The sequence below is a fragment of the Hypanus sabinus genome, chromosome 2 (assembly GCF_030144855.1).
Source record: "Hypanus sabinus isolate sHypSab1 chromosome 2, sHypSab1.hap1, whole genome shotgun sequence".
Lineage (NCBI taxonomy): Eukaryota > Metazoa > Chordata > Chondrichthyes > Myliobatiformes > Dasyatidae > Hypanus > Hypanus sabinus.
The window spans coordinates 10,329,929-10,342,101 of NC_082707.1; the positions used below are offsets into that span (position 1 = coordinate 10,329,929).

General features: G+C 44.7%; 1 protein-coding gene across 7 annotated transcripts in view; it reads left to right on the top strand.

The window, feature by feature from the left end:
- The first annotated feature begins 502 nt into the window (after nt 1–502).
- The window catches only part of LOC132406345 (interleukin-1 receptor accessory protein-like), a 68,959-nt gene continuing 57,288 nt past the window's right edge, over nt 503–12,173 (top strand). The window contains exon 1 of one of the 7 annotated variants that reach the window (XM_059991898.1): nt 503–709. In XM_059991898.1, the coding sequence (XP_059847881.1) occupies nt 684–709 (26 nt within the window). In that variant the 5' untranslated portion in view covers nt 503–683. The other 6 variants (XM_059991942.1, XM_059991893.1, XM_059991914.1 and 3 more) reach the window with 6 other exon arrangements.

Here is a 12,173-nt window from a genome sequence, read left to right on the forward strand (position 1 = left end):
TATTACTAGGTATTGTAATGTTTTGCAATGCATGATAATGTACTGCTGCTGCAAGTTAACAAATTTCATGACGTATGCCAGAGATATGATTCTGATTCAAACTGTGAGAAAGGGATTCAGACACACAAGCAACCGGGTTCCACCCCCCACCCCCGCAGAGCACCGCAGAGATGGTGAATCAGCAAGAACAAAGTGCCTCACTTTGTGGGCTGGAGATGTAAACAGGAAACCCACCCTCAGATTTTGTAAGAGGCTGCTACGTCCTCAGTAGTACTGGCAGAAACTCTGTGCAAGTTCTTTAACATCAAAATTAATCCTTCAATTTAGACCAGGGAGATTGGTCAGGTGGATTATGATACCTTGTGCAACACTGCAACAAGCATGATACGTCAATCATTAGAAGCAGAATTTCACGGTACAGTATTGGGACATCCTGAAGTTGCAATGGGGTCAAATAACGTGGTTTTGAAGTGTTGCAATGCGGGTAGTTCTGCAACCAAATGGAAATCAGCAATCTCTCACAATCTCTGAATGCATAGCTCACCTACTTTTGGAGCAAGCAGCTGGGAAATCCGAAGGCAAAACAGGGAATGAAGGGAGCGCCGGGCATGAGAGGGGAGAGAAAGAGCAGCGACGTCGCCACAAAGGCTCCTGGCTGGAAAATCGAATAGAAGACACGTTAAATGCAGGAAGGTGGAGATTTCCTGAGGTAATATGTGCTCATGCACAGCAAACTTTCGCAATTATTTTTTAGAATCAGTGCATCAGAATTGCAATCAGCTTTTTTATTACTAACACGTTGTGAAGATTGTTGTTTGCGGTAACAGTACAGTGCAATACATAAAAGTACGAAAATTACAAAAATATACAGTAAATACATAAATAAATAAAACAAATTAACTATGTTTATTTATTTATATGTATATATTTATACACACTCAGTGGCCACTTTACCAGATACACCTATATACCTGCTTGTTAATGCAAATATCTAATCAGCCAAACATGTGGCAGCATCTCATTGCATAAAAGTATGCTGACATGGTCAAGAGGTTCAGTTGTTGTTCAGAGCAAACATCAGAATGGGGAAGGAATGTGATCTAAGTGACTTTGATCGTGGAATGATTGTTGGTTCCAGACAGGGTGGTTGGGTTGTTTCACTATCTCTGAAACCGCAGATCTCCTGGGATTTTCATGCAATCGAACTCTCTAGAGTTTACAGAGAATGGTGTGAAAACAAAACACATCCAGTGAGTGGCAGCTCTGTGGGTGAAAACACCGTGTTAATGAGAGAGGTTGGAGTTGAATGACCAGACTGGTTCAAGCAGACGGGAAGGTGACAGTGACTCAAAAACCACACATTACAATACTGATGTAACTCTACCATGACAGTCACCAGTCTGGCTTGACAAAAGGAGGGTTTGGCATGGGGCTAGCAACCCCATTTCATAAAAAACCCAGGGCCACAAAACTGCCAACAGAAGCTCTAAACTCCTCATCCTTGGGAGGGGAATGATAGCAGATGGGCTATACGTGGGGACAATTTAAAAGTTTGATCCAGGGCCGAGGACTCTGGTAGGCTGCTGTTGGCAGACTAGGCCCCGGTAGGATGAAGGAGAAGATAACAGCGGTGTGTAGCAAAGCATCTCTGAACGCACAACATGTTGAATCTTGAAGTAGCTGAGCTAGCAGCAGAAGACCACAAACACACACTCAATAGCCACTTTATTAGGTACAGGAGGTATGTAGTAAAGTGGTCACATGGTCTGTAGTTAAATAATTAGTGCAAAAGAGTACAAAAATAGTGAAGTAACGCTGATGAGGTATTTGACCATTTGGACATCTGATGGTGGAGGAGAAGAAGCTGGTCCTGGAACACAGGGAGTGTGTCTTCAGGCTCCTGTACTTCCTCCCTGATTGTCATCATTCGTGAGAAAAGTCCCACGTTGATGGTGTGAAGACAATTGACTGAATCATGCCGTCCCTCTATCTGTCCTCTTGTCCTAGACTCCTCAACCATGGGAAACATCCTTTCCACATCTACTCTGTCTAGGCCTTTCAACATTCAAAAAGTTTCTATGAGATCCTCCCCTCCTCCCCCACCCATCCTTCTAAATTTCAACGAGTACATACACAGAGCTATCAAATGTTCCTTGTAAGATAACCCTTTAATTCCTGGAATCATCCTTGTGAACCTCCTCTGAATCCTCTCCAATGCGAGCATGCCTTATCTTAGATGAGGAGCCCAAAACTGTTCACAATACTCAGGCTAAGGCCTCACCAGAGCCTTATAAAGCCACGGCATCACATCCTTGCTCTTGTATTCTGGAACTTTTGAAATGAATGGCATTTACCTTCCTCACCGTTGACTCTGCCTGCAAGTTAACCTTTAGGGTGTTCTGCACAAGGACCCCCAAGTCCCTCTGCATTTCAGATTTTTGGATTTTCTCCCCATTTAGAAAATAGTCTGCACATTTATTTCTACTGCCAAAGTGCATGACCATGCATTTTCTAACATTGTATTTCATTTGCCACTCTCCTAATCTGTTTAAGTCCTTCTGCATCCTACCTGTTTCCTCAACACTACCTGCCCCTCCACCAATCTTCTGCAAACTTGGCAACAAAGCCATCTATTCCATCATCTAAATCATTGATATACAGCGTAAAAAGAAGTGGTCCCAACACCGACCCCTGCGGAACACCACTAGTCACTGGCAGCCAACCAGACTAGGATCCTTTAATTCCTTTAACTCGTTTCCTCCTACAAATCAGCTAATGCTTTAACCATGCCAGTAGTTCATCTGTAATACCATGGGCCTTAAACTTGGTAAGCAGCCTCATGTGTGGCACCTTGTCAAAGACCTTCTGAAAGTGGAATTGGTAGCTTTGTGGCAAAGTTTGCGCATGATACAAAGATAGGTGGAGGGGGGTGTGGGTAGTGCTAAGGAAGCAATGTGATTGGAGCAGGACTTAGATTGGAAGAATGGGCAAAAAAGTGGCTGATGGAATACAGCGTTGGGAAATGTATGATAATGCATTTTGGTTAAAGGAACAATAGTGCAAAATATTATCTAAATGGGGAGAATATTCAAACATCAGAGGTGCAGAGGGACTTGCCTTGGGCAAGACTCCCAGATGGTTAACTTACAGGTTGAGTCTGCAGTAAAGAAGGCAAATGCACAGTTGGCATTTATTTCAGGGCGAATGGAATATATAAAAACAAGGAGATAATGCTGAGCCTTTATATGACAGTAGTCAGGCTGCACTTGAAGTATTGTCAACAGTTTTGGGCCCCATATCTCAGAAAGGATATATTGTCATCGGAAAGTCCAGTGGAGGATTACGAGGATGATTCGGGAATGAAGGGGTTAACATGGGAGGATCATTTGGCAGCTCTGGGCCTGTACTCACTGGAATTTAGAAGCATGCATGGGGATTTCATTGAAACCTACTGAATGTTGAAAGGACTAGATAGGGTGCATGTTTCCTCTGGTGGGGGTATGGGAGACAGGCAGAGAGTAGGGAGAGATTGAGAAGCAGAGAGGATTGGAGAGGGAAGGAGAGATGGAGGAGGGTGAGGGGAAGATTGAGGAGGGAGGGAAATTGAGGAAGGTGGGTAACATATTGAGGAGTATGGGAGAGATAGAGGAGGGTGAGGGAAAGATTGAGGAATATGGGGAGATATTGAGGGTTGGTGGATAAATTGAGTAGGGAGAATGATTGAGGAGCATTGGGATAGATTGAGGAAGGTGGAGGTTGAGATTGAGGAGGATGGGGAGAGATTAAGGAGTGTGGGAAGAGATTCAGAAGGGTGTAGGGAGGGATTGAAGTGGGTGGAGGCTGAGATTGAAGAGGGGGAGAGATTGAGGAGGGTGAGGGAGGGATGGTGGAGATTGGCATTGAGGAGGGAGGGAGGAGGAGAGATTGACGACGGTAGGGAGGAGCTGCGGACAGAATTGGCCAGAGCGTACGAAACCGTCCAGGAAAGAGCGGCCCGCAGAAGGGCGTTGCCCAACAGGCCTCAAGCAAACACAACATTTTCGGGAAGTGGGAGTGACGGACTCTCTCTCTCGGCCCCGGAGCGGAGTTTCCCCGTCAAATACCGCAGTGAGTCGGAGCGTCAGAGCGCTGTCGGGGGGACGGATTAGGTATTTTCCGTCGGGGGCTGCGAGCTCGAGTTGAGAGGAAGAGAGAGAAGTGTTGGGGAAGAAAACAGAGGGGGATGGGTGAGATACAGCCGAGAGAGCGATTGTGAATGAGTGAACGAGAATGCCACACAATTAAGGAAAGATGTGGTCGTTGTGGGGAGGAAGGTCACACACACTCAGAGTCCTGATGCAGAGTTTTAGTTTGAAACATTGACAGTCCTTTCCGCTCACCGAGGCTGCTCGATCCGCTGACTTCCTCTAGCAGGCTGTGTGTTCCTACAGGTACCAGAATCCACCATCTCTTTTCTCTCTATTAAATGGAGGTTGAAGGGTTCTTGATTAGTAAGGGTGTCAAAGTTTATGGTGAGAAGACAGGACAATGGGGTCGAGAGGGATAATAAATCAGTCATGATCGAATGGTGGAACAGACTCGATGGGCTGAATGGCCTAATTCTGCTCCTATGGACGGGGTGAGAATGGGGATGTTTAAATAAGATTTCTAAGGCAAGTATTTTACACAGAGAGTGGTAGGCAGAAGGAACACTGTGCCAGAAAAGTGGCATAATATGTATATAACAGGTACAAAAATGGCAGAAGGGCCACGTTGATATGTTGTCTCTTTAGAGCAGGAGTTCCCAACCTTTTTTATACCATGGGCCAATACCATTAAGCAAGGGGTCTGTGGACCTCGGGTTTGGGAACCCCTGCTTTAGAAACAAACAGTAGTTGTCTTATACAACCTTGTGTCTCTCCTGCACAAATTTAACAATCATCTCTCACCCTGCCCTCTCATCTTTTCCTACCAGCTATTTTCTGATTCAGGTTCAGATTTACTTATCACATGTACATTAAAATGTATTGTTTGTGTTGATAGCCAACACACCCGAGGATGCACGGGGGGGTGGGCCACTATGCATTCTGGTGCCAACATAGCATGTCCACCATTTCCCCTCTGCACTCTCATCCCTGGCACTCGGGCTCCCATCCTCTACAACTCCAGTCTAACTTCCCCTTAGCTGCTCTAGCAAGGATATTAGTTTCCCTCCAGATCAGTTGCCAACCTCCCCATCTGTACAGGTCCTACCTTTCCTGGAAGAGTGCCCAATCACCCAAAACCCTGGAGTCCTCCAACCCACACCATTTCCTTAGCCACATATTAAACAGTATTATCCGTCTATTTCTCATCTGACTAGCATGTGGCACAAGTAGTAATTCTGAGATTATAACCTTGGAGTCATGTTCTTTAACTCCCTGAATTCACTTTGCAGGGATTTGTCACCATCCCTACCGACGTTATTGCTCCCGACGTGGACCACGATCTCTGGCATTTCTGATATATTGTGTATTCCTTTGCTTCCACAGATGCTGCTTGACCTGCTGAGGTCCTGCAGCAGTTTGTTTCTTTTCTTCAGATTCTAGTATCTTGATAGTAATAACCTTAATCGCATTTGATCTGCTTCCAGTTTCTTCCTCTGTTCTCAAAGTTCAAAGAAAATTTATCACTGAAGTACATATATGTCACAGCAAAAAATCTTGAGATTCACTTTTTGCAGACACACTCAATAAATCCAGTAACCTTAGCACCATCAGTGAAAGAGTGCATCAACTTGGGCATTCGACCAGTGAGCAAAAGACAAGAAACTGCAAATACAAGAGGAAAGAAATAATTATAATAAATAAATAAGCAAGAAATATTGAAAACATGAGATGAAGAGTCCTTGAAAGTGAGTCTATAGGTTATGGGAACAGTTCAATGATAGGGCTAGTGAAGTTATCCCCTCTGGTACTGGAGCTTGAAGGCTGAAGGGTAGCAACTGTTCCTGAATCTGTTGGTGCGAGTCCTGAGGCTCTTCTCCCTCCTTCCCGATGACAGCAGCGAGAAGAGAGCATCTCCCGGATGGCGGGTGCTGCTTCCTGCAACTTTGCTCCATGCAGATGTGTTCAATGGTGGGGAGGGCCACCCATGATGGAGTGGCCCATATTCATTACTTCTTGTAGGATTTTCCATTCAAGGGCATTGGTGTTTCTATACCAGGCTGTGACGCAGTCAGTTGACATACTCTCCACTACACATCTATGGAAGTTTGTCAAAGTTTTAGCTGTCATGCCGAATCTCTGCAAACTCCTGTGGAAGTAGAGGTGCTGCCCTGTTCTCTTCACAACTGCACTTACATGTTGGCCCAGGGACAGGTCCTCTGAAATATAACACAGAGATATTTATTGAGAACTAAATGAATTGTAGGGATACGTGCAGTATCATTTTTTTAACAGGCTGACTTTAACAATGTTATATGGCTGGTGAAGTTGGAGTGCCTTTGACAGCCCTGAATATTTTGGCCTCCTTTCTCATTCTCTTTGTAATCCAATCTACTCAGCTGGACTAATATTGTTCAAGTAACAAAGTTCAATTTTATTGCCATGGTCGTACCACACCCAGGGTGTAAATATCATGAAACTTAGATTTTTTCTGCAGCACAGTGCACTACAAACATATAATAACATAGACTTAAATGAACGAGTTGACACGGTAGCGTAGCGGTGAGCATAGCATTGTAGAGTGCCTGCAGCGGTCCAATCCCTGATGTTGTTTGTACGTCCTGCCCGTGACCATGTTGGCTCCTGCAGGTGAGGGTTAGTACTGGGCACTGGAATCATGTGGGCTGTATTGGTCATTGATGGCAAACGACACATTTCACAGTGAATGTGACAAATAAAGCTAATCTATCTACCTATCTAATCTATGTAACTCGAACGGTTGTAGGTGAATTGCTGCTGTAGGATAATAACTGTTCTAGAGCCTGTTGCTGTGGCACCATGTGCCTCCTGCCCCATGGTGGCAGTGAGAAGAGATCGTGGCCTGGGCAGTGGGGGTACTTGATGGAGAATGGTGCTTTTGTGTAGCAGCGCTCCTTGTAGATATTCTCAATGGTAAATGAAGACATTGCCTTTTATGGGAGCTTGCTGTGCCCAAGTCTTTCCCACAATGCATTGCAAAGGTCCTGGGGTTGTGGCAGGTGCTACATAAAGGCAAATCTTTGGTTCTTTCATTATTCTGTAATCGTGAACACCTATTAAATCTTCTTCTTGACTTTGTTGCCTTAAGGAGGTCAGTACCATCTTCTCCTCCTCCTTGAGCAGCTGATAACTTTACTGTTGTAGCTCTTGGAACCTATAAACAGATTCATTGAATATTAGAATAAAAATCAACTGGATTATCAGTAAGGCTTCAACTGTGCTGAAGTGGATGCATTGTTGGAATGCCCTTGGCCTTGAGTTAAATCCTTCCATCTTTCTGTCTCATGATATTGGTTGTTCTGGTTATAGTTCATTACCTGAGCGTGTGAGTGATAACTGGAGATTTTATGGGAAGGTCTTATCTCAGTCTGTCTATAATTTGACAGTTCCAGTGCCGTCCTCTCCTTCCACCTTCTGCAGAATCTTAGAATATGAATCAGAATCAGGTTTGATTTCATTGGCATATATTGTGAATTTTTTGTTTTGTGGCAGCTGTACATTGCGATACATAATATAATGTAACCCTCAGGCTTTCCCAGCTTGCGTCTGTCTAGGGGAATCAACCTTCGGCCCCGCCAAACTGGGTAATCACGCTTGTGTGGATGCTGCGTAATATACCCCCGGTTACAAACCCGCAATGCAAAATATCAGACAGTACACCATATGCAATTAAATGATTGAACTTTTTGCATCTTAATCTGACTGTAGGGTTAGTAATGAAAATAAACAAAAAAAAAGAAAGGGCCCAAAGTCAAGTCAAAGTCACGTTGGAGCTCACTCAGTAGCCATTCTTCCACCATCGGTCTCCTCCGAGTGTCGCTGATCTTTGGACCCTCAGATCCCAGTCCACTCCGTCCGGTGGTCCACCAGCTCTCTCCACACGCGTCTTCCCTCTTCATCTCTCCTCGACAAAAGACCGCAAAAAAACATCTTTCCAGACTCACAAGACACAGCAACAGTCTCTTATTGGCTAACATGCATCCTGTTCTCTCCAGCCATGACCCAAACATTGATGCTGTAGAGAAACAGTTAACTCAGCAGTGAACATTACAAAGAAGCTATTACATCAGCAGTGAAACCTTACAGCGTGTTACAATACATAAATTACAATAAGAAATACTGTTTGTCCGTATACATGTTTAAACACACACAAGATGAAACAGAGGGGAATAAACTGTTCCTAAAACATTGAGTGTGTGCCTTTAGGCTCCCGTACCTCCGCATTGATGGTAGCAATGAGAAGAGGGTATGTCTGGGTGATGGGGCCCTTAATGATTGGCATCATCTTTTTGAGGCATCACCTTTTGAAGATTTCCTCAACACTGTGGAGGCTAATGCCCATGCTGGAGTGGGCTGAGGTTATAACCCTCTGCAAAAGTTCATTTCTGGTGATTCAAACCACTTCATTTTGTCCACCATTCTTGTGCTTACTTAGAGCTAAATAATGAATGAATTTTGAATTTCTAGGCTTTTAACGCCATCCTCCGCCAATCCCTCACCATTTAGAGTCAGTGTTATACAGCTCAGAAGCAGGCCCTTCGGCATAACTCAGCCATGCCAGGCAAGGTGCCCTTCTAAACTTGTCACATGTTCATGTGTTTAATCCCCAACCCTCTAAACCTCACATATCTATGCACCTATCCAAACGTATTTTAAGCAAAATTGATTCAAATTCCCACGTTCCGGAAATTCTGACCCCTTGTTTCCAATTGACTGGACTGGAGTCAATGAGGGATGCTTGTCAGTTATGGCAAGGTTTGAATGCCATAACCTCCTCCTATCTTGGAACATAGGGGACAGCCAGATGAGCTTAATGCCTTCCATGCTTGCTCTGATCACCAGAACTGGGAGGAACCGTTATCCACCCACTCTTATCTACGTTATCCACTCTTGATGATCCTGATGATTCTTTAGGCTCAGTATCGGAAGATGATGTGTGGGCTGCCTTCAACAGAGAGAATCCAAGGAAAGTATCCGGTCTGGACGGAGTACCTGGCCGAGTACTGACGACTGTGTGCTGACCAACTGGCTGGCGTATTCATGGATATCTTCAACCTCTCTCTCCAGCAGGGTGTGGTACCCACCTACTTCAAATAAGCTTCAATAATATGGGTGTCCAAGAAGAGCGTATTAACCTGTCTAAATGATTATCGCGTGCTTACTGAAGTAACAGATCTATAGCAGATGCTATCTCGTTGGCTCTTCACACAACCCCGGCACTTCAGGATAACAAAGACGCATACATCAGAATGCTCTTTACTGATTGAAGCTGAGCATTTAACACATTCACCCCCTCAGAACTAATCAGCAAACTCCAAGACCTGGGCTTCAGTACTCTCTTGTGCAATTGGATCCTGGCTTTCCTCAGTTGTAGACCCTAACCAGTTTGAATTGGTAAAAACACCTCCTCCGCAATCTCCATCAGCACAGGAGCAGGGCAGGGATGTGTGCTTAACCCTCTCCTCTACTTGCTTTACCCTATGACTGTGTGGCTAAGTACAGCTCTAACACCATATACAAGTTTGCTGATGACACCAGTGTTGTGGACTGTATCAAAAGGGTTGATGAATCGGCATACAGGAGGGAGGCTGGAAGTTTGGCTGAGTGGTGTAATTACAACAACCTCTCACTCAATGTCAATAAGATCAAGGAGCTGATTGTAAACTTCAGGAGAGGGAAACCAGAGGTCCATGAGCTAGTAATATTCAGCGCTACATTCTCAGAGGACCTGTCCTGGACCCAGCATATAAATATAATTGTGAAGAACAACACTCAACAACAACTGTACTTCCTCGGGAGTCTGCAGAGATTCAGCATGTCATCGAAAACCTTGGCAAATTTCTATAGATGTGTGGTGTAAAGAGTGCTGACTGGCTGCATCACGGCCTGGTACGGGAACACCAATGCCTTTGAGCAGAAAATCCTACCAAATGTAGTGGATTCGGCTCAGTACATCGCAGGTAAAGCCCTATCAATCATTGAGCACACCTCCACGAAACGTTGCCGTAGGAAAGCAGCATCCATCAACAATCCTCAGCACCCAGGCCATACTCTTTTCTTGCTGCCTCCATCAGGTGGAAGGTAGAGCAGCCTCAGGACTCTCACCACCAGGTGCAAGAACAGTTACTCTCCCTCAACCATCAGGCTCTTGATCAAAAGGGGTTAGCTACACTCATTTTGGGACTCTTTTATCTTGTTATTTCATGCTCATTATTTATTGCTATTTATTTATTATCTGCATTTACATAGTTTGTTTAGTTTACAGAACCTGTTTACAGTTACTGTTCTATAAATTTGCTGAGTATGCCTGCAGTAAAAGAATCTCAGGGTCGTATGTGGTGACATGAATGTACTCTGATAATAATTTTTACTTTGAGCAATTGGAAATCCTGCTCATTCTCTCACTCCTTCCTCCACCAACCTCTTAAATTTAAACAATCTTCCTTCAAAGACAATTGTCAGCTTAGCTTTTTTTAGACTATGCTCCTGAACTGTGGAATTCAATGCCTAAAATTGTAAAGGTTGCCACTTTCTAACACCAGCTCAAACCTATTTACTGAACCTTGCTTTTAACTAACATGTTGCACTTTATCCCAGTGTAAAGCACCTTGAACTGTATCAGCTATACAAAAAGTGCTCTATGAATAAGTTATTTTTGTTGTTATCATTATTATTGATTTCCAGTGCCCCACTTTTGGTTGCCATGTCAACAGCTGCCCGGGCCTAATCTCTAGAATATCTCCCTCAAACTATTTCCTATCCTACCTGCACTTCCTCCTTAAAACCCACTTCCTTCATTTAAGATATTAGGACAAATGATTCTGCAGATGCTGGAAATCCAGAGTAATGTACATAAAATGCTGGAGGAACTCAGCAAATCAGGCAGCATCTTTGGAGGGGAATAAATAGTTGACGTTTCAAGCCAAGAAGTTTCATCAGGTCTGAAAAGGAAGCATGTACTTCTTCTTCTGCCCCACCCCCTCCTTCTTACTCTGTTGTCTTCCCCTTCCTTTCCAGTCCTGGTGAAGGTCACCTACCCACGCACGAGGGGAAGGGCAGGATCTGTTAGATACAAAGTGAAGTTCCCTCTGCACTGTTCTTCATGGCCAACCCTGGGTTATATTTTGTCTGAGTTCCTCCAGATTTTGTGGGTGTTGCTCTTCCATGTGTGATTCTGTATTTGTTAAACACTAGCGTGATTCATCTCAAACTGGGTTGCTATGTTAACGAGGCTGTATTAAGTGATTTATAAATAAGACTGGTTTTTCTTTCCCGTTGACAGTGGAAATGCTTGAGACATGTCCTGACTGGTGCCATTACCAGGCTTGCAGAGATAATTCACTTCCACGTTTCTCTCCTGAAGTTTGGCCTACGAACTGTTGTTATCAACTTTGACAGTCTGCACTTCATCCTGTAACTATCTGCTCATTTCAGACGCAGTATCAACCCAGGGTTGACCACGAGGAGCAGTGCAGAGGGAGCTTCACTCTGTATCTAACTGGTGCTTGTCCCTTCCCCTGGTGTGTGTGATAGCACAGGACGGGGGGAGCTCTAATCCACTGCTAACCTGTACCTAGAAAGTGTGGTATGGGATGGTGCAGGAGGTTTATTTGCCTGCCCTGTCCCCTTGGGAGTGGATGGTAGAATGGAGAGATCATCAACCTGTCCTATCCTGTGGGTGAGTGTCATGGATGGTGTTGGGGGCGGGTTAGCTTTACCATATATCTAAATTGTCCCATCCCTTTGTGGGTGGGTGACGGGACACTGTGCTTAGGTTGACAGCGAACCTATTTTATCCCTGTGGAAGTAGGTGACAGGGTGCTTTGCTCAACCTCTCCCTCTGGAGGTGTTTGATTGGGGTGGTGTGGAGGGAGCTTTCCTCAACCTCTCCCTCTGGAGGTGTTTGATTGGGGTGGTGTGGAGGGAGCTTTCCTCAACCTCTCCCTCTGGAGGTGTTTGATTGGGGTGGTGTGGAGGGAGCTTTCAACCTCTCCCTCTGGAGGTGTTTGA